The following is a 25601-nucleotide window of genomic DNA, read 5'->3' as shown; positions in this document are numbered from 1 at the left end:
TTCAACTCACAGAGCTGTATAATTACAATGTTGGTTGCATTTACAGCCTTACCAAGTTTCTTATGAGAAAGTTAGGGCATTGATTGGGAGGGTAGTGGGACCCTGAAACTAGGAATGTGGATGTCTGGTTGGGCTCAGGGGAAGCTGAGAACCTTGAACCCCTATGTCCTCTGAGCCCCTCTTTCCAGTGGAAGCAGCTGCCCTCTACTGTCTGAGGAGAACCTCAGAAGACCCTGAGATAACCTCACGTGGGTCAGGGACCTAGAAAAAAGACGCTCATTCTATTCAAAGTCCACAAACCTCCCCTCCTCCGTTGACTCTAGACCCATAAGCAGGGTCCAATCTCAGCATGCTGGAGGGGCAGTAAGTACAAAGTCTGAGCCAGGAGGAGATAGCACATATACCCCAGTAATTGCAAGATTTCATTAATTCACACTGAGAAACCTGGGAATTGTGCGTGGGAATGGAGCCTAAGGGTGTTAGCCCATGGCAGACCATGGGGTTGGAGCACTGGCTTGGGATGGCTCTATTGATATGGGTGAACCTACCAGATATTCTAAACTTAATGTGTTGGCTCATGTCCACCGCTGGGAGCGACTCTAACAGTTCATTTGGTTGAATGAAATCTGGACTCAAAGGTGGACTATGGTTAATGAAGTTGGGATGCTGAAACTTCCCTAGTATAATGTAGAGGAAGGAATTCAAGGGCACAGGGAGACAGACATGTTGGAGAGGATTTACCATGTGTGAGCAGCACTGCCCACTACAGCCCCTCACAGGGCTCATCAGACTAATTTTCTCCTTAGTGCTATTCCTATGATAAACTACAGGAATACATTTCCTAACTGAACCATCCTTGCATTCCTGTATACACTGCTTATTGTGTCATTCTGCTCAGTGTATTATTCTTTCAGTGTGCCATTGGGTTTAGGTTTGTTGGTATTTCATTTAGGATTTTTGAACTGGTAATTCATAAATGAAGTTGGCATGTGGCTTTCATTTGGTTGAGATTATGCTTTCTTCAAAAAAGAACTGGAAAGCTTTTCTTCTTCTTGGCTAAGAAGTAGTTTAAAGTCATTTGGCATCAACTGTTCCTTGAAGGCCAGTCGGTTTTCCCCCACACCACCTGAAACTGGTCCTGCTCTGGGGGAAGCTCCTTCCAGCCTTCTCTTTCCCTGTGTGGTCATCGTCTTGCGTAAGTTTTAGGTCTACTCTGCAGTTTAGTTAAACACTATTTTCCTAGGAACTAATCCATTTCATCCAGGCCTTCAAATTTATTTGCATGGAATTGAGAAAAGTAGTCTCTTATGATTCTTTAAATCGCTTCTGTGTCGTTATTTTGTCCTTGTCACTTTTTAAAATTTTGTGTCTTTGTGCTTTTTCCATCTTTTTGATTAAGTCAGCTATTGGTTCATCTATGTGATTTTTGAAGACTCATATTTTGGGTTTATTTATTAGTTCCTCCATTTTTCTGTTCCGTTTATTAGTTTCTGCTTTTATCCTTATTAATTCCTGCCTTTGATTTCCCGTTTATTGCCTTTTTCTAACCTCTTGAATTGAGCACACACTTCATCCATCGTCATCTTCATTGCTTAGTAACATACCTGGGGCCAGAACTTCCCTCTGGGGACTGCTGTGGCTCGTCTCCATAGCGGCTTCTCTGGACTGTTTTTGTTACTATTATTTTTCCAACATTCTGCAATTCCCAATTTGACTTCCTCTTGGACCCAAGAGTTGTTTCACATGCAGGGAATTTTAAAAAGTTCATTTATAGCATATGTCTTAAGATTAGGTAATGTTATTGATATCCTATCATGAACATCTTCTTGGTAACCTAAAATGTGGTGATTTTGGGAAAAGCAGCTGCAGCCCCTCTTCTTGGGTAAGAGTCTGACTGACATCAGTTAGATCCACCTTGTCATCTGCTCTGGAGGCCGTCCGGGTCTTGCTTGGTTTGTCCACCTGGGTGCCATGGCATGAGGCTGAGATAACGGCCATCCCTCACGTGTACCTTCAGACAGAGTGGAAGTGGGAACGTCCCCAACACAGGTAGTGGCGGAAAGGGAGGGTTAGAGGCAGGACAGACTTTGCCCGTGGAGCTGGGGAGGACGAGCCCCTCTCTGTAGGGTCCCCAGGGCTGTTTTCTGGTGCAGAACCCGCTCTGAGAGCCAGGAGCCTGGGTGTGGCTCCTAGACACCCGGGCTAACTTGGACTGTGATCATGTGCAAACTTGGACCTCTCCCAGCATTCAGAATGGGATGAGGCTTACTTCACAGTGTCTCTAGGGTAGAAAAGAAAGGACTAACATGTGTGAAGCTCTCTAGCGAAATGCACGCAGTGCTGTACGACTGGCTAGTGGTGAGCTTGTTGACCAGCAGTTAGCTCCACCTTCCCAGCTTCGCCCCATCTGTGAGCAGTCCTGTGCCCAGCAATGAGGGCAGAGACCAGGCCAGGCATCCAGGCTGCAAGGCGAGGGACGCCCCCTGTCACACCCCATCGGGGCCTGGGTTCTCTCAGCCTCTAGCTTGGCAGTGAGGGGCAGGAGGGCCTGGGAGGCAGGTCGGGGGCTGCCCAGGGAGTGTGGGTGGGTCTGCAAAGAGCATCAGCCCCTGGAGCAGGTGGGGCCCGGGCAGCCCTGGAAACCTCCCTGCAGGCTGCACTCCCAGGTCTTGGGGAGGGGAGCGGTTACTGCATCAATCACATCTTAGAATCCTCCAGCACTGAGAGGCTGCTCAGTCCTGGAGCCACCCAGCGGTGGGGGGAGCACAGGGAACTAAGACCCTCCCCGTGTCCTCAGGGGCCGGCGGTCTGCCTTCAGGGCAGAGGTGGGGGACAAGGGGAACACAGCTGGGCCAAGCAAAGGCTGACCTGAGAGGGGAGATGGTGGGAGACGAGCTGTGGGACGGTGGGTGCTGCCGCTTGAGGGGGAAGAAGCCCCAGTGAGCCGTGAGGCGGGGCTGCCTGGAGGAGCCGAGGTGGAGCTGGGCAGCCTCACGCTGTGTGACAAACTCCTGCATGACCTTGAGAGGACAACAGGGACACGATGTCTGGGGGGAGGACAGCAGGAGCAAAACAGGGGTGGGGGTAAGGAGGGCCCCTGGGTGACTCCTCCCTCTGCCTCCGTCCCTCCTGCGGTGGGGGGGGCTGGCCTTCTCCATGACCTTGGCCCCAGGGCCAGCCCTCACCTCACGGCCATAGGGGCGACTTGGGAGCTTTGTCCTTGGGGAGGCCCAGAAGCTGCAGGAGCCCAGCCTGAGGGTCAGGCCAGGGTCAAGGGCCGTTTCACACCCAGGGAAGGGCTTCCTAGGCCAGCAGCCTCTCTCCAGGGCTACAAGGGTCCAGCCTTAATCCTGTCGAACCTGCAAGTCCCAAGCCAGGGACAAGAACCAGGGCCGTTTCTCTGAGGGCCGAGCCCCAGGTGTGGGCCAGGAGGGGCCCAGCTTCTGGGACCAGGCTGCCGTCGTGGCCAAGGGCTCTGAGCCTCCCAGGACTGTCGCTCCAGGCAAGCAGGATACTCCTCCCTCTGCATCCCAAGGCTGGTTGTCCACCACTGAGCCACCACGGGGATGGGAAAGGGGGGGGGGCAGCATTTCCCTAATTTGGGGGAGAGGTGCACTGCAGGGTCTGGACATGGGGTGAAGACGACAAGGCGGCCCCATGACGGCCTGGAGAGAGTTGGGTCAGTGAAGCCGGCAGCCCGAGGACGCCTCCCTCCGGACTCTCGCCCTCAGCCTCTTCAGACCGCCATGCTCAGGGTCCACCAGGAGGCCGCTCTCGGCTGCCGTCCAGGCCTCCGCGTAGCGCCGCTCCTCCAGGCAGCGCCGCCCGTGGCACAGGAACGCTTGGGCAGTGGGGGTCCGGCCCGGCCGTTCCCACAGGCTGCTCTGGGCGAGGGTGGGGGCCAGCTTGAGGGCCTGGGCGAAGGACCCTGCGGCCCCGGCCTCATCCCTCAGGCTCAGCAGCAGGCGGCCACGGGAGCAGAGATCCTCCACCCGCATCGGGAGGTCGCTGTCCCCCAAACCCTCCTGGAGCACAAGGTCCAGGTCCCTGAGTGCCCGGCCAAACTCCCGCAGCTCGGCCAGGCAGGTGGCCCGCAGGCGCAGGTGACAAGCATTGCTGTCCCCGGCCAGAATGGACAGTGAGCAGTAGCCCAGGGCCTGCCCAGGCTGCCCTGAGTTCAGGAGGGTCCTGGCTTCCTCGGCTGCAGCCTGCAGAGGGGACACAGGGAGGCAGGGAGGGACAGTCAGCCTAGAACCACGAAGGCTCCTCTAGAAGGGGTGGAGGCACAGGCAGAGGACCCCTGCCATCCCACCACCCAGGAAGCTCTCCGGCCTGCAGGCCTGGCTCAGCCACCATGCTCCTCCACTCCTCTCCTTCCCTTTCTCATAGCCCTGCTGCCACTCTCACCTGGGTGACCTCCTCCCTCTCTCTCCTTCCCTCCCTCCTCTCCTCACCTCCCCAGCGGGCCCCTCTGACAGGGCCACTGCCCGGCCTCCCACCCTGCCCACCCTCCAAAGGCTGCCCCTGCCCTGAGGACAGCAGCAAACACCGCCCGTGTCCAGCCGGGTCCTTGAGCCCCCTCCTGGCCGCCCCAAGGTCAGGAAGACAGGGCATACCGGTATCACTAGCCAATGAGCTGCCCCTGAAAACCCTGCGCAGCCAGAGTCCGAGTTGGGGGAAAAATGTGCTGCTGCTCCCCCCCGCTAGCGGGGGTGGGTGTGGGGGGACTCATGGCGTTTTGCCCCAGCGTCTGCCAGCATGATGCAGGGCCGGGGTTCAGTGCCTGCTCCCCCGGGACCGGCGGAGCGGTGCTTCAAGGACGGCTGTGGTGGACTCATCCCCAGTCCCAGTGGATGCCAGGGCGGGCCAGAGGTCAGCAAGCGCTGTCCATGCTAGCCCTTCCCCTCCTGGGGCCTGCGGACGGAGGCCCCGGCCTCCCGCTGTCTGGCGGTCCAGCCTGCTCGCCTCCTTCTGACCCCCGGCTCACTTCTTTTCTGAGCGTGGCTGAAGCCCACTCCGGACATAAGACGCCTCACCTCCTCTCCCCGACCACCCCGCGGATGAACCCGCCTGCGTGAGTCTCCCCACCGCCAGAAGAATAAGGTGCATTCAGACCCTGCCTTTCCCGCTGTCCCTGCAGCGGGCTGCACCGACGCCCCGGGCCCCGCCATGCCCCCAACCCCCGGCCCCAGGGAGAAAGCACAGGGCACCCAACACTGGGCAGGCGCGCTGTCTGGGGCGCCAACGCCAGGCCGGGTCGCAGACGTCTGCGCTGGGAGGGGGCAGGGAGGCCCGGCCGGACCAGCGTCCAGCGCCCACGGCGTTGCTGCAGGGGGCTCCCGCGCGGGCGCCGCCGACCTGCCTTCCGCCAGAGGCACAGACCCGGCCGGGCCCTGAGCCCCCGCTGTAACCCTGCTCCGGCCCTGCAGTGACGCTGGCCAGCCACTCCACACCCGCGTGCGGAGCCACTTCCCGGCGGGCTCTGCGCGGCCCCGCCCGCGCAGGCGCAGTGCCCCTGGAAGCGGGGCGCGACCACTTCCGGTTCACTTCGGGTAGGTCCGCGTCGCTAAGCAACGGCACCGCGTCGCGCGGATTCACGGCACAGCCCGAACTAGCCTCCAGGCGGCGGCCCTCCCCCCCTTCCCCTCCCCCTCCCGCCTCCCCCTCCTCCCGCCTCCTCCCGGCTCCGAGACCCCCTCGCCCCGCCCCCCATGAATGCGGAGACCCTCGCCCGCCCCTCCTCCGGGCTGGCCGGGCTCCGGCCGCCCCCCGCGCTCCAGGTCCTGGTGACGCCCTCTGCCTGCTCGGCTCCCCCAGCCCCAGGAGCAGCTGTCCCCTCCGCATCACCGCGGCGCCCTCGGCTCTCTCTGTCCCTAACGCCCGGGTAGCGTCCCCTGCATTAACCCCTGGTGTTAACACCTCGTGTGTTAAGCTCGTGTGGCTCCTGTCCGCCTGAGGAACCCCGGGCGCAGAGCCCGCTAGAGGCAAGGGCAAACGGAGTCTAAGGGGAAACCCTCGCCCCGGGCCACACGGGGTTCATTCCCGTCACTCCGGCCCCACAGCCCGTTTATGCTCTCGGCCTCCCCTACCTGGCGGCCCCTTCCCCACCCGAACCCCAAGAGGTTAAATTCAGCCACTGGAGCGTCCAGTCCCCCGGCCCTGCCTCTCCTACCGCCTCCAGCCAGCGGAGGGGCGCGGTGGTCAGAGCGGAATGGAGGACATCCTTCCTCTGCCCCGACCCACCTACTCCTCTGTCACACCGGCTTCCTTAGCGCTTGGCCCAGAAACCTTCCCTCCCCGCGCCCCTCCTCCACGCCCCTCCCCACGCCCCTCCCCGCCCCTCCCCGCCCCTCCCCGCCCCTCCCCACGCCCCTCCCGCCCCTCCCCACGCCCCTCCCGCCCCTCCCCGCCCCTCCCCACGCCCCTCCTCCCCGCCCCTCCCCACGCCCTCCTCCCTGCCCCTCCCCACGCCCCTCCTCCCTGCCCCTCCCCACGCCCCTCCTCCCGCCCCTCCCTCGCCCCTCCTCCCCGCCCCTCCCCTCGCCCCTCCTCCCCGCCCCTCCCCTCGCCCTCCTCCTCCCCGCCCCTCCCCACGCCCCTCCTCCCTGCCCCTCCCCACGCCCCTCCTCCCCGCCCCTCCCCACGCCCCTCCTCCCCGCCCCTCCCCTCGCCCCTCCTCCACGCCCCTCCCCACACCCCTCCTCCCCGCCCCTCCTCCCCTGCCCCTCCCCACGCCCCTCCCCTCGCCCCTCCTCCCGCCCCTCCCCTCGCCCCTCCTCCCCGCCCCTCCCCTCGCCCCTCCTCCCCTCCCCACGTCCCTCCTCCCCACCCCACCCCACCCCACCCCATGCCAGCTGCACCTTTTTGTTTCTTGAACATGCCAGGCTGCTTCCTACCTCCAGGCGTTTGCCTTGGCCTGTCTGTCGCCATCATGGTCTCACCTCCAGTTCCACCTCGCTAGCCCACTGCCCTGTTCCAGGGTCTTTCTGACACCGACACTCTCTGAAGTGAGCCCCCTCACTGTCCCCCTGACATGCGGTGGCTCCACGGGCGCCTAGTGGAAGGCCCTATACATTCTTGTCGGGCCACAGGCAGCGACCCCAGCCTGACCTCCCTTCACGGCCCCCTCTCAGCTCACCACCTGCAGGAGCCGGCCTCCCCATTCCGCCTCTCCTGGCCAGACCTGGGGCCTCCTGCTCACACCCCCACCCACCTCGCCCCCAACTCAAATCAGGTGGGCAACAGGCAATGCACACCTGCCCTGGGCCAGGGTCTCATGCCCGAGGCGCTGGGGAGGGGCTGGAGTGGGGGCTCCGCGGGGTGCTGTGACCTGAGTGAGGCTATGCCGCTCCGAGGCCTCCAGGAGACGCAGCAGGAAGCCGAGGTCCCGGGCGTCCGTCTCCGCCAGCCCCTGTAGGTCCCGCGCAGCAGCCAGCACCTCTCCCTTCTTGAGGCGGAGCAGGCCCCGTCGGGCTCGCGCGGCCTCTGATGGCGGGGCAGGGTGCAGGACTTCTTGCAGGCGGGCGCCAGCCTCCTCATAGCTGCCTGTCAGGGATTCAGGAAGGACGGTCAGGATGGGGCTGGGGCAGGGGGCAAGACAGGTGGGACTCACTGGTCACTGCGCTGGGAAGCCCACCACAGCCTTTCTCACTCTGCACAGGCTGGGGGAACACTGGCTGATGGAAGGGCTCAGCCCCAGGAGGAAGGAGCTGGGAGCAGAGGGACATAGTGACATCATGCTGGTCACATGGACTTGCCTCTTCCACTCTCCCCCCTTTAGGGGGTCACTAAAGTCCATGACCCTCAGGCCGAGCAGCAGGGCTCTGAGCCCCCTCACCGGGGCAGGGCAGCATGGGACAGGAGCCACCCTGGGCCCCCAAAGGTCTTGGTGGGGGCTCCTCACAGGTTTGGGAGTGATGCTGACAGGCCAGGGAAATGGGGGAGCAGAGAGACCTCCCCTTTCAAATCAGTCCTGAAATGTTTTCAGGATTTTGCAGAAGAGACCGACCTTTTGGCACATGTGGGCTTCAGACGATCCCACCCAGAACAGGGCCTGGTGTCCCGTGGACACTCACTAAGCATTTACTGAATAAATGCTTGAGTTTATGAGGAGGCCTGAGCATTCGAGCCTTTTATGAAACCCCAAATCATGCCTGTGGTGAAGCCACACAGGTGACCAAGAGCTAGAGACACTTATACACCAGGCCCCACACGGGGACCCCATCACAGGTGCTGGGACTTGGGGTGGAAGGGACCTTAGAAGCCATTGAATCCAGGGCCTCTTTCTCCCATTTTACAGAAAAGAATTCAGGGGTGAGCGGATCTGGGACCCACACCCTTGTTCCCCACGCCTGGGCCGTTGCATACCCACGGCAGTGAGCACGTCCACCAGGAGGATGTGCCAGCTCAGCTGCCCGGCATCGATTTTGATCAGCGTCTCCCCCGCGGCTAGGAGGCCGTGGGTGTCCTCGTCGCTGAGGGGAGCCCTGGTGTCCAGTAACCGGCTCAGGAGGGCCCGGCAGTGGGAAGAGAGACCCTGTGTGATGAGGGCCTGGGCCGCTGGCTTCAGAGAGTGGATCTCAGGGACCACCGTCCTCGGGTCGAGCTTCAGAGCCGAGAGGATGTCGTCCACAGCCTCCTGCAAGGGGAGGGGCGCAGGGGGGTGGCAGAAGTTGTCCCAGCTGAGTATTTGTCAAGTGTTCCTCACAGGGCCCGGGTGTTGGGGACACTGTAAAGGGCAGGGAGTCCAATTTCTGCTCTCCCACATCTTGGGGGGTCAGCCAAAATGAGGGCCCGTCTGGTAAGTGACACAAGGCAGAGCATGGTGTATTAGAGTGCTGGGAAGGAGAGGTGATCTGGAAGCAAAGAAGGAGCACACTGCTAGAGAACCCGCTATGACACAGAAGGTGGGCTTGAGCTGCACCCGAAGGGCAGCGAGCACGTGGCAAGAGGGCTGGGGGCTGAGGGTGCAGTTTGGAGGAGAGGAGGGCGAGGAGGTGTCTACAGGCCCCCACCGTGCCGTGGAAGCACAGGAGGTCAGGGCAGAGGCCGGGCCCTTTGGGGGAGGCTTGATGGTCGTTGGGGTGAGTCATGTGCATCTGACCTCTGACCTGGCCAACAGTCAGGAGTCATGGAACCATCGTCACATCCATCCTCCTCCTACTGGTTTTCCACTTGTCTTTTTTGTGGTGACTTTGTTCCCCCCTTTCTACTTTCTTTTGGGTTAATTGAATATTTTTACTATTTCATTTTAATACCTCTATTGGCCTTTTAACTCTGCCTCTTTTTAATATTTTTTAGCAGTTGCCCTGCAGATTACAACATGTGCTTTAACTTACCGCAGTCTATGCAGAATTAACATGGTGCCAGTTCACGTAAGATGTGAGAACCACACAACAGTAAATGTTATTCACCCCATCCTTTGTGATATAGAGAGGTTTGTTCAAAGAAATTAAGAGAAGGAATAAGTTTATTCTTTTGTATTTAGATATGCTCTTTATTTCTTCCAGCAGAGAGTTTCCATCGGGAGTCAGTTCTCTTCATCAACTTCCTTTAGCGTTTCTTGTAGTGCAGGTCTGTGGGGATGAATTTTCATCTTTCAGCTTTCATTTGTCTGAATATGTCTTTAATTTCTCTCTTATTTTTGAAGGATGTTTTAACCTGCTGGAGAATTCTGGGTTGACACTTTTTTTCTTTTAGTGCCTTAAAGATACCATTCCATTGTCTTCTGGCTTCCACTGTTTCTGCGACAGTCATTCTTCATACTGCTGTTCTAGTGTATGTAATGTTTCTTTCTTCCTCTGGTTGCTTTGAAGATGTTATCTTCATCTTTGGTTTCAGAAATTTGACCCAGATGTGCCTAGGTGTGGTTCTCTTTGTATTTTTCATATATCATTACATACGTATGTATTTGAAGAAATAATGGCAGAAAGTTTCCCAAGAAGCTCAACAAATCCCAAGATGATGAGCACAAAGAGAACCACACCTAGGCGCATCTCAGTCCAATATAGATATAGATATAGATGTGTGCCCCGTACTTTCTCCTCTGGGACTCCAGTTACACAGGTGCTAGACTGCGTGGAATCGTCCCAGAGGTTAATGGAGCTCTCTTCATCTTTTAAAAATCCTTTCCCCTCTCTGTTCTTCAGACTGGATAATTTCTACCGGTCCATCCTCAATTATTAACTCTTTCTTTGGCAGCTTCCAATCAGCTGTTAAGCCCATCCAGTACATTCTTAATTTCAGATATTATACTTTTCAGCTCCAGAATTTCCACTTGATTCTTCTTTATAGTTTCCATCTCTCTGCTAGGGTTCCCCATCTGTTCACACATTATGACAGAATTTTCCTTTGAGTCCTTCACATGTGTATCATTTCTGCTTTAATGCCCTGTTTGGTAACTCCAACCTCTGAGCCATCTCAAGCTCTGTTTCTATTGAGTACTTCTTTTCCTGATTATTGGTCACATTTTTCCTGGCTCTCTGCATGCTAGCAGTTTTTGGTTTTGTGCTGGACTTTGTGGACAGTACGTTGTGGAGAGTCTGGACTATGTCGCTGTCCTGTGACGGAGGTCGAGTTTTGTTCTGGTGGGTCATTTTCGTTCTGTGGGACTTGGTTTTGTTCCTTTGAGGGCAGGTCCATTTCAGTTTTGAACTTAGGGTGTGGTCTCAACCGAGGGCCCAAGGTGTTTGGAAAGCTCTCTCTGCTCTGGCTGGGTCAGAACTCCATCTTCCAGCCCGGCCTGACCCCGGGTCACTAGGAGCCCTCAGCCCCACCACAGGTGAGCTCTGCTGGGCCTGAGTCCTGGCCTGCATGAGCAGTCCAGCCCTGAGACAGGAACCCACGATGAATTCCACGAAGTCTTCTCTCCTCTGCATCCAAGAAGCCCCCTCTTCTCTATGGCCCTTCCAGCAAATTCCGGCCACTGCAGCAGCCTGGACCTCCAGTCTCTGCCCCCTCAGCCCAGCAGACCCACTGCCCACGTCCTTGTGCAGCGGCAGGAGAGGCTCCCAGGCAGGAAGTCGGTTCTCACGGGGCTCACACGGGGCTCCCCTCGTGTGGTTTCCCTTCTCTCGGGGATGGCAGTCCTCCACGGCCTCTTGGTCATGCCTGAAGGCAGTTGCTTTTTGTATTGTATGCAGTTATTTTGTTTTCAGCAGCCCAATACCAGTTACCATCTCCTAGCCAGAACTGGGAGTTTGCCCAGAAGCTTTTAAAGTCCAGGGACGGGGGTCTTCTGGAGCAGGTGTGCAGGGGATGCAGGTCTTGGAGAGATAGAGCCCTGAGACGGGTGGATGGAGGATGGTCCTCACCGATCCTTCCTACGCCCTGGCTTGGGCCCTCTGCACCTAGTGCTGGCCACTGGTAACCCGGATCAGCTGGTTACCTTCGCAGGAAAAAAGCCCCATTCTGTGCTGGCTCACGGGAATTCCAGCTGCCAGGTATGGAGCCCTCGTTATGGGCTAGGCACCAGGCTGAGCATCTGACGGCCTTGACCAAGCAGTCCCCCAGGCTGAGTGTCTGACGCCCTTGAACAAGCACCTCTTCCCATTTTACTGATGCTGACACAAGGCTCAGAGACGTTACAGGACTTGCTGGTAAAGTTAAAGAGAGGGGGAGCAGGATTCTGGACCCTGGCAGCCTGGCTCAGAGCTCCTGGCGCCACGCCTCCTCTCGTGGTGAAGGGGTAGAGGGCATGTGGGCAGCTTGGCCTCAGCCCATCTCCAAGGGGAAGTTCATGGGTGTGACGGGTGGGGTAGCCCCTGCTCCACATCCTGACTCTCGGACATGCCGTCTTTTCTGCCACAGACACAGGAGGAGAGGCATTTCTGGGGCACCTCATGGAGGAGCTGCTGGTGTGTTGAGAGCACCTTGGGGCGGGTTTCTAGGACCCGCTCCCGCAGCAGAGGCCCTCCCGGCCGAACCCCGTCTCTGTTTAGTGGGCTTGTCCCCGCGAACCACAGCTGCTTGCTCAGCACAGGAAGGGCGTGTGGAGGGCTGGGCTCCCAGCCACAGTGAGCGCCCGGCGGGAACAGAAACCAGGCTGCCAACACCGGGGTAACACCTGCTGGGCGGAGGTGAGCACCATCTCGAGGTGCTCTCATCTCGGCGGCATCTTGGATGGTTTTTCCTTGCTTCCTAGGATTCCAACATTAAGAAAACTAAGAAACCAGGCAGGCAGGTTCCCTCTGGGCAGCACGTCCACCCAGCGAAGCAGCAGGGCAGACAGCCAATGTCAGTCTCTCGCCAGTGACATGGCCCTTGGCTGAGAAGCACCCTTGTCCAGGGCGGTGGCCGCCTCCGGGCACGTCTTCTCTGTGGAAAGTCCCTGCCCCTGCATGCCAATAATCCATACACAGGCCCTGCATAGACAGCTCAGGTCTCATTATTTTAAGCTGGGAGGCCCCCTGGTGGCCGTGAGGGTTTGCACAGCCACCCAGGCTATCTGAGGCCGGGAGGCACGGGGACCTTCAGTTGAAAGGGAAAGACCCCTGACACTGGGGGTGTGACGATGAGGCTCTGGGAGCCCCAGTGCAGGTGGGGTTTGATGGCGTCTCACACTCGGGATGGCCTGGCCCTGTTCCTGTCTCCTCGGGGCTGGGAACGGAGGCAGCGCCCGGGTCTTTCTCAGATGCTCCTCCCCTAAAGCTCCCCACACCTCTTATGCCCAGTCCCAGGTGAGGTGTGGGGCTGGTACCTTCTGCTGGTCCAGGGCCAGGTGCAGGAGCGCCCGTCCGCACAGCGCCTGCACATTCCCCGGCTCGGCCCGCAGCACGGAGTTGAAGTCGAACATGGCGGTCTTCTTCTGGCCCAGGAACCCGTAACAGCGGGCACGGGTGAGCAGGGACTCGGTTGCCTGACTCCCTGGAGGAAGGGGCATGTGGCATCAGGACTTGACTGTGGCGGGCACAGGGTACAGTGTGTCTGCCCTCACTCAGTGTTTACTGCACCCGTCCTGGTACCCAGCGATGGCGGACGGGAGCGTGCACCAGCTGCAGGGCCATCGTGGGAGCTCACCGACCACTGGGCACCGAGACACGTGGGGGCCGTCTGGGTTGACCTGGGGCCACTGGCTGTGGGGCACAGGGAGCCCAACCAGGCCGGGTGGTGTCTGAGAGGGCTGGGGACAGACAGAGGCGGCTTCCAAGAGGAGGGGACCCTGCAGCTGCACCTGAGGTGAGGCCAGGCAAGGGCAAGGAGGGGAAGGGTCCTTGGCACTGGGGCTGGAATGGCTCCAGGCTGAAAAGTACCGGGTGGGCAGGGAGGAGCCGCCTGAATTCTGGGCACAGGAGGCCCCTCTCCAAAGAGGTCGCTGCCACCACACCCCTTCCAGGGGTCTGTCTAGTGACGGACACAGGGAACCACATGCTGGGCCCTGCAGGTTGCTCTGGGTCATGTCCCCTTCCTGGCTAACATGTGCGAGGCACGACCTCTGCACCAGGTGCCATCCCCGCACTGTCTGAGAATGAACTCCCCCTATCCTCACTCCCACCCTACACAGGCCTCTCCATCACCCACCCGGAGACGAGGAGAGTGAGGAGGCGCCCTGTGAGTGCAGAGCCCAGAGTCTCCCAGGCATTCTGCTCCCGAGTCCACATTTTCAGTCCCCATGCACCCACAGAACTCGCTGTGTATCCTTGGGAAAGTCCCTTCCCCCAAGAGCAGGTGCTCTAAGCCATGGCACCAAGGACGCCCCAATCCGATGCTTGGGCCAGGCCCCTGCCCAGCGCCCAGGGTGGGCACGGCGGGTTGGCCGGGCGAGTGGGAAGCCAGGCGCACACACAGAGCCTCGCTCTATTTCTGGGAAGGGCTCAGAGGAGCCAGGCCCTCACCTCCCACATTGGAGGGAGTGGAGCCTACCTGGAAGAAGGGCCTTGGCTGCCCTCCTACCCTCAGGGCCTGGGGTGTGTGGGACGGCAGCCCAGGTCCCAGCGGGTCCAGCCCCTCTCCCAGGCTTTAGCGTGTTCACTTGGATGGCCAGGGCCTCGGTGCAAGATGCCCTGAGCGAGTGGCCCCTGCCCCATGGATGCTCCCGGGGTGCACACACCCATGAACCAAGCACATCCTCGGACCCCCAGGTCCCTGGCCCCCAGCATGGCTGAGGCTCCCCACGCCCCCATGTGCCTGGCACAGGATGGGAGCCCTGGGGGCAGACAGGCAGCTCCTACCTGCGGAGAAGATGGCCAAAGAGAGGTAGGCGATGGCCTCCCTGGTGTGGGCCTCACCCTCGGCCCTGCTCGGCCCCGCCTGTAGGATGGCCAGGGCCCTCGCATGGCAGTGGCCCTGCAGGAGCTGCCGGTCTTCATGGCAGAAGACGTCCAGGGTGGGCTGGAGGCAGGCCGTGTCCCCGGACTGGACCACTTTCTTCACCAGCTGCAGGGGAGGGCGAGTCACCACAGTTCTTCCCTGTGGCCCACGCCCAGATCATCCCACCCCTTTCTCCTTGCAGGGATGTGGCTCACGGGGAGTGTGGCTCCTGGGGGCATGGCTTGAGGAGGACAGGGACTGCATGTCCCCAGCACAGGGCACAGGGAAGGCTGGGGTCGCTGAGGTGTGAGTGCTCCTCTCCCCTGTGTGATGGAGGTTTGGGGGTGTCCCAGTGTCCCTGAGCCACGCCTCCTCTGCCATGACGTGCAGGTATCTGTCCCTTCACAGGTCCACACACAACAGGTCCAAATGAGGAGCACGAGGAGAGGGAGCTTTCAAATCACGAAGTGACAGAGGGCATGGGGGGTCCTTCAGAAGGCGAGGGTCAAAAGCCCTGGACCAGGCCCTGCTCTGGGCAGAGGGAGACCCCAGGTGGACATAACCTCAGCTCTCTGGCCGCTCCATCCCAAAGAGACCCGATGCTGCTCCTGCTGGCCACATGCGTGTGGACACCGGTCCCAGAGCACCCTTTCTTCCCGCCTGCATGGCCCAGCACAGGGAGACCAGAAACCTGGCCAGAGGGGGAGGAGGAAGCCGACAGGGCCCAAGCTCTAGCCCCAAAGCCCAACATCTCTGCCTTGAACATGACCTTCTGACCCTGGTTCCCGCAGGAAGCCCTCCTAACACTGGAGGGAGGCAAGGTCCCACTTCTCCTGGGAGCAGAGTGGTCTCAGAGAGGTGAGGCAAGCAGGGCGTGGGGGCCCCTGTGCTGTCCCCCCAGGACAGGGTCACGTCCAAGCCTGGTCTACATGGGAGATTTGGGATGAAGCTCGGCCTACACTGGACTCTTGGTCCTTTTTCTTCATAACACAACAAAAGCAAACATGGAGCATCTGTTGGAGACTGGAGAACTGCTGGGCCCTGGGGTACCTGCTCCAGCTCATTCCCACAACAACCTGCAAGACCAGGGCACAGATGAGGAGACTGAGGGTCAGAGAGGTGAGGGACCTGCTGGAGGTGGCTGAGCTGGAGGTGGCAGAGCCCGGGGCTGGGACAAGCTTTGCCTGCTCCAAAGTCCAGGCTGTCTGGACCATGGGGTGCAGAGCAGGGGTCACGGGAGGCCTGGTGCCCTCCACAGAGCTGTGCCCCGTTTCCACCTGCCCTTCTGTGGCCCACTGGGACCTCCTCACCTGGTTGGCGTCATAGAAGAAGCCCCTCCGCAGCTGCAGCAGGGCCAGCCGCACCAGCACAGGGGCCGCCTGGGGCCTCTGGGAGAGGGCCACCAGGAGGGCCTTGTGGGCGTCATCCAGGTGGCCCAGGCGGTACAGGGCGTCGGCTGCCAGGAGGCGCGAAGCCTCATCTTCCGTGTCCAGCTCCATCAAGAGCGTGGCCAGCTGGTGCACGCCATGGGCGTTCCTGCTGGGAGAGCAGCTGGAGGAGAGCCGGCCCCTTCCCCACACCCCCTTCACCTGCCCAGGTAGGCGTGCCACAGGCGAATCCTATCCCTGTGCACCTGGTCCAGGCAGCTCCCTTCCCGCCAGGCTGCAGAGACCCTGTCCTGCTGGAAGGACCCTCATGCACGCCGTCCCCAGAAGCCCTGGCTGCCCTTTCCAAAATCCAGCCCTCGGCCCCCTCCCGCCACCCTGTGGGGCAGGCATCTTAGAGAGGGGGAATTGAGGCTGTGCGCTGATCCCCAGCTGACCCTGCCTTGGTGTTCTTTTCCACAAAAACAGGATAACAGTGTTGGCCTTGTAGGCTCAGGGGTGTGTGGTAGGCAGAGCTGGGTAACACGCAGGTTGCACTTGGAATGATCCTGGTGCACTTGTGGGGACGTGAGTGAGCTCCCACAGGGAAGGGGGGCCAGAGCCTTGCATTTGACAATTCCCAGAAAGAACAAACAGCAGGGCCTCAATCACAGACATGAAAGTTCCTCCTCACCAGCAAATCAAAACAATGCAAATTCAGCAACCAGGAGGAAGAGGAAGTGTTGGGGGGGGGGAAGGGGGGGACTGACATCAAACACCCCCCAGGAAGCCCCCAGCTCAGAGCTTTTAGCTTTGCTGAAACACCTCGTGCCACCTCCCAGCCGCCAGAGACATGCAAATTAAAACAGCTGCAGGTCCACCCGCTGGGCTGGCAAAGAATTTGCAAAATGAACATCAGGTGTGTGGCCAGATGGACAGCAGCAGGGCCTGAAGTCAAGGACATTACAGGGGCCGTGCTCCCTGACCCGGGAACCACCTCTGCCTCCATCTTAAGGGCAGAACATCTTGGAGACGGGACGTTACCCATGATGCATTATAACTAATGCCCAAAGGAATGCATGGTGGCTACTGGGCTGCTCATGAAGCATGTCAAGTGGCAAAGGAAATGTTCATGATCTATCGAGTAAAAAACTGGAATATAAATTGCATATACTACATAAATTCAGTTCTGTGATGTATATTTCATAGGCACAAAGAGAAACAACTAGAAGGAGATGCTAGCAGTGGGATAATGGGTAAGTCTCATTTTTCATTTCCGTTTTTGATTTTCTAATTTTCTATGACAAGTAAGTCCATAGTGCATCACGCTGTTTGGGACCAAAGGTCCCAAGATCTGGGCCCTGGCCTTAATCTGCTACCAATGCTTTAGGGAAATCACCCAGCCGCTCTGTCCCTCAGTTTACTCATCTGACAAACAGGAAGAAACACACCCTTGGCTACCTCGCGCGAGACCAGAATGAAGCAGCAGCCCCAGGCGGGCGCTGGGCTCTAGTTTTTACCCTTCCTGAGCAGTGGGGCTGTCCATCTCCGCGGCCTTACTCGGGCGGCCCGGCGCGCCCCTGGTTCCCAGGTCCGGCCTCCGCTGCAGCATCCGGCGGCCCTCCTCCCGCAGAACTGTCAGCAGCAGCCCCCGCTGGTTCCAGGGCACGTAGGCCTTGGCGACGAGCAGAGTCTCCGCGGGCCGCAACCGGCAGGCGGTGACATAGTCCAGCGCGCCCAGGAACGCGCTGCCCGCCAGCACCCGCAGCAGCCCGCGGCCACACAGAGCACGCACACAGCCGCCCGGGTGCGGCGGCGCCTGCTCCACCACCGCCTGGAAGTCCTCCCGGGCGCACTGCGCGTCACCGGCGTGCAGCGCGCAGAAGCCGCGCAGCGCGAGCAGGGGCGCACGGTCCCCGGGGCGCGCGGGCCGCAGCAGGCGCTCGCACAGCACCCGGGCGCCCGCCGCGTCCCCGGCCAGCAGCAGGCACTCGGCCAGGCGGGCCCCCAGTGCCGGCCGCGCCCTGGGCGGCACCACGCGCCGCAGGACACGGAGCGCACGGGTCACTGGGGCCAGCAGCTCGCGGTCAGAGTCCTCTCGGAGCTCGACGCGGCTCCGCACGGCCTCCTGGAAGTGGGCGAAGCCCACGTCCGCGGCCTCCTGCACCTGGGCACACAGGCGCTCCCGGTCCCCGGCCGAGAGAACGGCCTCGAACTGCCTCCGCGCCCCTGAGGGGCTCCCGCGGAAGGCCTCATGCAGGTCCAGAAGCAGGTCTTGGGTCCCGCTGTCCAGGAAGAAGGCCGCAGCCGCTCGGGTGACCAGCAGGGCGGCCAGATGCTCCCCTGTGAAGAGAACAGAGGCGTTGGTCCTGCCTGTTGGGCCAACTCTGCCCGTGGTGCCTCCCATAGCCCCCTAACCGTCCAGTGCTTTGGAACCTCTGAAGATGTCGCAGCATCTCAAGACTTCCAGTAGCCCAGGGCGTCACAGCACCGGGAAGAGCACTGGCAGCAGGGCCCAAGCCCACTGGTGACAGACCAGGATCAGAAGCAGCTGCCCTGCCTGCCACCCCAGCACTCTGCTCTCAGCAGTCACAGTCTGTCTCACCTTCAGCCAACAGGGAAATTTAGTTACCACGCCTCTTTTTATCCCCCTGACCTTTTTGTTTTTTGTGAGGAAGATTAGCCCTGAGCTAATATCTGTGCCCATTTTCCTCCACTTTATATGGGACGCCGCCACAGCATGGCTTCACAAGCGGCGTGTCTGTGCGCGTCGGGGATCTGAACCTGTGAACCCTGGGCCACCGCAGTGGACCACGCACACTTAACCGCTTGTGCCACGGGGCAGGGCCTATCCCCCTGACCTTTTAATGATGGATTTTAGGGCTGAGTTCCCTCTCTGGTATCAGCCTACCAGGTCAGAGCTGAAGTCTGACTCTGTGACATTGGTAGGGCCTGGCTGTTACTGCCGCATCTTTGTTTCTTGCCTTCTTTGGGCTACGTTGGGACCCAACACCTCCCTCTTGAAACAGAGGTGGCTCCATCAGGTCCAGGAAAGAGGAGACGACACCCTCAGTGCTGCTGACAGAGTAGAGTCTTGGGGATTGACTGCATCCCGCTGTGCCACAGTTTCCTTTTCTGCTGTATAATGGGGATTCCAATGGTCTACACTCACAGGGCTATGAGGATTAAATGGATTAATGTATGTCCAGTGCCTGGAACAGGGCCTGGTGTGCAGTGTGACTCAGTGAGGTTTCGCATCAGCAGCAGTGTCCCCTCCACCATCGTCACACTGTATGTCTGAGCAACTTAAACACACTCATGTGAATGGGGGCTTTCTGACTTCCGAGCCACCGCATCCCCAACAGGGCTCCCGAAAGGCGCACACCTGAAAACTCAGTGCTGCCCAGGGCTCAGGGTCCTGGGTGCCCACCCCTACATTAAGGTTAGAAAAGTGCTGCTGGGGAGGGGAAGTTCTCAGAGCCCTGGCCGGTCTCCACCTCGTCTCTGAACCTCCACTTCTGTGCTTTTCGCACGGAGTCCTTCAGAATTCTCTAGGAGTTTCTGTCTGTAACCTGACTCGATAGCCATGCAATAATGATCCTTTACACTGAAACAGAAGAGGGAAAACACCTTCACCTCTGCTGGAAGCAAAACTGCCGCCAGGCTGTCCTGTTGCCATTGGGGGAAGCGTCACGTCACAGCTCAGAGTCATGTAAAAAAAGCATCTTGCAGCCTGATGTCAACCAACCAACCAAGCAACCAACAACAGGGTCACCCTGTCTCATCCTGGTGGCCAAAGTAAAGGAAACGTTGAGGCTTTCCTGCCAGTTACCAACTCCTGAACACAACAGCTCTATCCCTGGTTTGTGCAACAGCTCACGGACCCCAGGGCGCAGCAGCAGGTGGAGAGCCCTTGGGACCTGGGGCGAGTGGTCATCAGAGACCCACATGGAAGTGTGTCCTCCGCTCTGCTTTCAAGACTCCAGTTACACACGTTAGACTTCTAGATATTGTTCCACACGTCACCAGGGCTCTGCTCATTTTTCTTCTGTTCTTCATATTGGATAATTTCTAGTCCATCTTCAACTTCACTGACTCCTCTGCTGTCTCCAACATGCTACGAAATTTTCATTTCAGTCATTGCTCTTTTCAATTCTCGAATCTCCATTTGGTTCTTTTTTTATAGTTTTCATTTATCTGCTCAGATTCCATATCTTTTCATTCATTATGACTATATTTTCCTTTAGTCTTTGAATATATTTATAATAGTTCCTTTAAAGTCCTTAGTCTGCTGATTTCAGCACCTGGATCATCTCAAGGTCGGTTTCTATTGACTTCTTTTCTCCTGACTGTGGCTCACATTTTATTTTCCTGTTTCTTTGCATGTCTAGTAATTTTTTATTGTACACTAGACATCTGGTTGATGCTTTGTAGAGACTCTGGATTCAGTTACGTTCCTCTGAAGAGGACTGAATTTTATTTTAGCAGGCAGTTAAACTGGCTAGGAGCAAACTCCATATTCTGTCTCTTCTCTGGTGGGCAGCAGCTGGACTCTCTCTGTGGTTCTTGCAGCTTCCAGCTGCTGCTTTCTCAGGCTCCCCCGCATGTACAGTCTGGGGGTCAGCCAAGGAGCTAAGTGGATTCAATACACAGATGGTGGGCCTCACTTCCTGATGTGGTTCTCTCCTTCCAAGGATTTCCCTTCTAACTTTTCTCAGCCCTGAACTCTGTCCTGACATCTCAAGCCAGTTAAAACTGCAGCTGTCTGTTTTACATGGATAAAACACGCATTGAGGTGTTTCCTCAGGCAGAAAGCTACAAACATGCAAATTTCATCTGTACAGTCCTCATCTTTCAAGGGTCAGCTTCCAGTTTCCGCCTGCATTTGGTCACTGTTCAGTGCCTCCAACTGGTTGCATTTTATTTTTTGTCCAAAGTTTATAATTGCTGCCTGTGGGACACAGAGTCTCGTCAAGCTACACCACCATTACTGGAAGCCAGACTCTTCTATCTTTAGATTTAAACATTTTGACAATCTGGGGGATATAAAATGCTATCCTATTATTGTTTTAATTTTCATTTTCCTGATTACTCGTGAGGCTCATTTATTTAAAAATACTTTTTTGCCAATCTGGTGGGTAGGAAGTGGTATCTCATTGTTTTAATTTGCATTTGTATCATTACTATGATGTTGAACATTTTGCACATGTTGATTAGCCATCTGTGTTTTCTCTTTTGGGAAATGCTTTTGCCAATTCTTGTATTATATATATTTTTTCTTATCGATATGTAGGAATTCTTTAAATACTCTGGGTACTAATCTTTTGCCCATTGTACATTTTGCAAATATTTTCTCTCTGTTGTGGATTGTCCTTTCATTTTCTATAGTTATGGGCAAAACAGAAGTTTTAAATTTTTGATTTAATCACATGTATCAAATTTTCCTTTATTGTTTCCACTTTTTGTATCTTAAGAAGCCCAGCTGTACACAGAAGTCTTAATGATATTCTCTTATATTTTCTTTTAGAAACTGTAAAACTTAGCTATTCACATAATCCACCTGGAATTTACTGTTTTGCATGGTTGGAGGTTGAATAATGGTCCTCTTCTTTCCTTACAGATTTTATGGGTCTGTTTCCGGCCTTTCTAATTTGTTGTATTGGTCTTTCTATCTACCCCTTAAGTCAATAGCCTTCTGTATCGAATAATATAGCTTTGTATTAACTGGTAGAGCAGATCCTTATACCACCACCTTCTTCTCCATCTTCTCCTTTTCCCCTCCCTCCCCCCTCCCTCTCCTTCTCCTCCTCCTTCTTCTCCTCTTCCTCCCTCTCCTCCTCCTTTATTATTGGTCCTTTGCTCTTCTATTATAGTATCAAATCTTTCTAACAATGGACATTGAATATCTCTCCATTTATATAGATATTCTTTTCATACAGTTTTATAATTTTCTCCGTAAAGTCCTATGACTCTTTGAAATAAATTATTTTCTGTTGCTATTGGTAAATGGTATGTTTTTAAACCATAAAGTTTCTATTTGTTGCTGTTATCTATAAATATAAATGATTTTTATATATACTGTTAATTGTTACTATATCTAATACATTTTTGTTGTTTCTTTTGGGAAACATGTTGTCTGAAATAATGATTACTTTGTTTCTTCCTTTCTAGTCTTACATGTTTATTTTTCCTTCTTATCTCATTGCATTGACTAGCATCTCTAGTACAATGATAGATAAATGGGAGAGTGGGCAGCCACCAAAATCTTGATTTTAAATGGAAGGCTTCTAAAATATCACCATTAAGTATAATATTTCTGGTAGATTTTTGATAGATGTTATCTTTTTCAATTAAGTAAGTTTTCTTCTGTTCCTTGGTTGATTAATTTTTTGGAGTGTTAAATATTATAAAATACTTTTTCTGAATTTGTTGCAGTGGTTATGTGTTCTTTCTTCCATCAATGAGTGTAGTGAATTATATTATGATGGAAACATAAAATTATAAATCCTATATTATTTAACTCAGTTTTGGCTAAAACGTGCATCAAAAACTGATGCTTTGACTCAGTTAGCAGTTGTATCAGTTACTGTTGCTGTGTAACAAGCCACTCCAAGACTCAGTGGCATGAAACATCGACCATTTCTATTTGCTTATAATTCTTCTTCAATTTGGGCTGTGTTTCCCACCTATGGCATAGTTCTTAATGAAGGACCCTGAACGACTGGGAGGTGGTTGTCCCGGGCGCTTTGGGAGAATAACCATTCGGAGCCCTGGCACCTGGATGCTTACCCACTGGGAGATTTAAGTTAAAGCTATTCTGACTCTGCATCTTGTCCTAATACACTGAGTTTCCCTGTTTGTCTGTTTACCAAGGCAGAGCACTTTCCAAAATATAGAAGGGTTTGTTCAATGTTTCCAAGGACTTTTGATAAGTAACGTTGAGATTAGAGTACATTTATTATGGGAAATTTATTCACACTGTAAGCCACGCTTGCGTTGCTGGTGGTGATAAGGTGACTCCTTGTGACATAAGTGACTTTTGTCTAATTAACAAAGCGATTCTAAGGGAAGGCGCTCCCGTCCACTTCAGAGCCAAGGCAGGACAGACAAGCTCCCTGGCAGTCCCCTCTGGGGGTGGGGGCAGAGTTTTCTAGCACACTTGCTCCCCAAGGCTGTAGCCCTTTAGGGGTTCTGGATTTCTGCAGAGGTCTCTACTAGTGGAAGACCACTCCACCGTGGGAGTTGCTGAATGCCCGCAGCCTGCCGTGGCGTTGGCCCCTGCTCACAGGCCACTGCACGTGTGTGCTTTGGGCACCGAGGGTCCCCTACTCAGGATTCTTGGTGACTGTTGAGCATTTTTAGGTAATTTATATGGGAGGGTTTCAGGGTATCTGGTCTAGCATACTTCCAGAAACAACTTCGCCCACTCACATTCCAGTTCTCTTTGTCTGCTCCTCCTCTCACCTTGCGGTCATCAGTAACCTCTGTGTGGCACACTCAGCAGACACTTTTTGTCCTCTCCTCAGGAAGGAGGTTACAGCGGCAGCCTTTGGTGCAGTGCACAGCACTTCATCTCGCAGACACCCTCCTCTCTGGCCCTCATCATCACCCTGCAGGCTCAGGGTTCCTCCTTCTTCCTGTCCTCCTGTCCCCTGTGCTGGGTCCTCTTTGGGGGGGCCAGGTGAGGGGTTAGGAGCATCTAGGGGCCATATTCCAGCCTACCACGAACATTCCGCGTGCCCTTGGCAGTCCCAGGGGCACTGGGGCCGTGGCTGCACCCACCTCAGAGGGCTGTAGTGCAGACTCAATGAAAATGCACATCAGACTCTTAGAATGGGGGCTGCCCACTAAGTGTTCAGTGACCAGCCGCCAACAACGCCATCCGTCCGGCCCCTCCACGTGGCTGGCTGCCCCACTCCCTCCCTCTGTGCTCACTCCCTCTCTAGACCCTTGACTTTAAATCCCTTCCTTGTGCAGACGATTCCAAACCCTTCTTCAAACCAAGTGCCCTCTCTTCTCAAAGCTTCTGTCTAGCTGCCTAAGGACGTGTCCACTTGATCGGCTCAAGGGACATCTTTTTGAGCACTTAGCGGGTGACACCATTTTAAGGGTTTGATGCCCATTTTCACTGAATCCTCACAGCCACCCTCAGAGGTGGGTGCCACCATCTCCACATGCACACGGGCATGGAGAAGCCACGCAGCTGGTAGTGAGCTCGGAATGCTCCAGGCAGCAGGAATGTGGCTCCTGGGTGCTCCTAACCACCCAGCCCCCCGCCCCACCCCCCACCAGAAGGAAGACCCAGCAAAGGGGCCAGGCAGGAGCAGTAGCATCTCAAACTGGGCATGTCTGATGCCCCCCGTCCTAGTCTGCTCCTCTCTGCCCTCTGCACTCCAGTAGCTGAAGGCAAAGTCCTAAAATTTTTCTCGACCCTCCTTCTCCATGCCCACTTTCCACCGTTAAATCTTCCCACAATCTTATCACTTCTAACTCAGTGATATCTCAGACCCATCGCCTCTCTCTAACTCTTCCTCCTTGATCTGAGCCTCCATCATCTCTCACCTGGACCATGGCCACTGCCTCCCAGCCTGAACCACCTCCCAGCTTCCCAGCCGGGACCACCTCCTGGCCTCCCAGCAGGCTCTGTTCTCACTCTGGCTTTTACAGCACATTCTGCACCCAGCGGCCAGAGGAAACTTTAAAAATGCAACCCAGAGCACCTCACTCCACAGTGAAAACCCTCCAGCAGCTCCTCGCTGCTCTGAGGGTAAAATCCAAGGTCCTTTCGAGGCCAGCAAGGTTTAGCCATGGCTACTGTCTTCAGAGCTCCCCCGACCCTGCCAATAGCCACTCTGGGGCCATTCAGTGGCATAGACTAAAGTTCTTTCTCCCTTAGGGACCTGGCACATTCTGCTTCTGCTGCCTGGAATGCTTCGGTCTCAGCTCAAATGACACCTCCTCTGAGAAGCATTCCTTGACCACGAGGCTAGAGCAGCACCCTGCGTGTTCCATTTCTCAAAGCACGTATTTTGTTTGCTTCTTTTCTTGGGTACTTCTTAAGTGCAGGGGCCTGTCTGTCCTGTCACTGTGGTGTCCTCAGCCCCAGCACAACCCCCACCCCTGCCATAAGCAGGACTTAACCATGCTGTGACGGAATGGCCGGAGTGACTTTCGTCCTGGCCTTAGGGGGATGTGAACCGCACTCATACCTTGGGGTCTGCTGCCCGTTGGGTCAGACTCAAGGGCCCGGCTGCAAGCTGCCCGGCAGGCCTCATATCTGCCAGCATGGAGCAGAGCTTCAGGAGACAGGGCATCGCACCAGGTGCCACTGGAGTCCAGGGCAGCCAGGAGTCCCCGGCAATCAGTCTCCTGCCAGCTGGTGCTGTCCCCGGCCTCCTGGTGCCCCGAGATGTAGTCCTGGAGGGCACCGACCAGCACAGGGAGGTAGGGCTGCTGGTGGGTGCGGATGAAGGTCACGGTCCGCTCAGTGCTCGAGGCAAAGGCCTGCAGGTAGTCGGCCACGCCGGCGTCCACTCGCGTCCTCGACAGGATCCAAGCAAGGGCGCGGGTCAGCTGCAGCTCCAGGGTTTGCTGAGAGTGAGCATCCAGCAGGGCACCGCAGCGCTGCACCACCTCTGCGTGGCGGCCGTGTGCCAGCAGGCCGGCCAGGGAGTGCAGGACTGCAGCTGGGTGGTCCGGGCAGAGGGTGGCCAAGAAGGCTGAGGCCAGGCTCCCCGTCAGGGAGACCACTGTCATGCCGTCCCAGTGGATGGCCGGGATCTGGCTGTCACCGCGGCACCAGGCCTCCAGGGTGGCCACCACGGGTGCCCCCCGCACCTCGGCCAGGGCAGCTCGGACCCTCCGCACCGCCGAGGGGGCGTGGCAGCTGAAGGCAGCCAGGTAGAAGGCGGTGGCCAGTGGGGGCTCCCCCAGGGCCAGGTGCTGGTCCCCCTCCCGGCAGAGGCAGGCCACAAGCTCCTGGGCCGACAT

General features: G+C 56.7%; 1 protein-coding gene across 1 annotated transcript; it reads right to left on the bottom strand.

Annotated features, from left to right (window-relative positions):
* On the bottom strand, positions 1 to 25601 carry TTC34 (tetratricopeptide repeat domain 34). The gene is made up of 8 exons (XM_087446962.1): positions 24821 to 25601; positions 17132 to 17954; positions 15558 to 15783; positions 14169 to 14373; positions 12698 to 12864; positions 8368 to 8638; positions 7331 to 7545; positions 1 to 4208 (listed from the first exon to the last, which is right to left on the bottom strand). Exons 1-8 carry the CDS (start codon positions 25599 to 25601, stop codon positions 3681 to 3683), a joined length of 3216 nt encoding a protein of 1071 aa, XP_087303088.1. The 3' UTR covers positions 1 to 3680.

The sequence above is a fragment of the Ceratotherium simum genome, chromosome 22 (genome assembly GCF_057802395.1).
Source record: "Ceratotherium simum simum isolate JZ-2026a chromosome 22, ASM5780239v1, whole genome shotgun sequence".
In the NCBI taxonomy this organism is placed as follows: domain Eukaryota; kingdom Metazoa; phylum Chordata; class Mammalia; order Perissodactyla; family Rhinocerotidae; genus Ceratotherium; species Ceratotherium simum.
Note: the sequence above shows the minus strand (reverse complement) of the source record. Positions and strands in the feature narration are given on the sequence as shown.

What these genes read in the sequence shown, in the direction of transcription:
- TTC34 (XM_087446962.1), bottom strand. Translation starts at nt 25,601, where the DNA reads ATGTCGGCCCAGGAGCTTGTGGCCTGCCTCTGCCGGGAGGGGGACCAG. An exon ending in GGACGTGCTCACTGCCGTGG is followed by an intron (nt 7,546 to 8,367) that starts GTATGCAACGGC and finishes AATCCCTGACAG; the next exon opens with GCAGCTATGAGGAGGCTGGC. An exon ending in AGCGGCATAGCCTCACTCAG is followed by an intron (nt 4,209 to 7,330) that starts GTCACAGCACCC and finishes TCCCCTCTGCAG; the next exon opens with GCTGCAGCCGAGGAAGCCAG.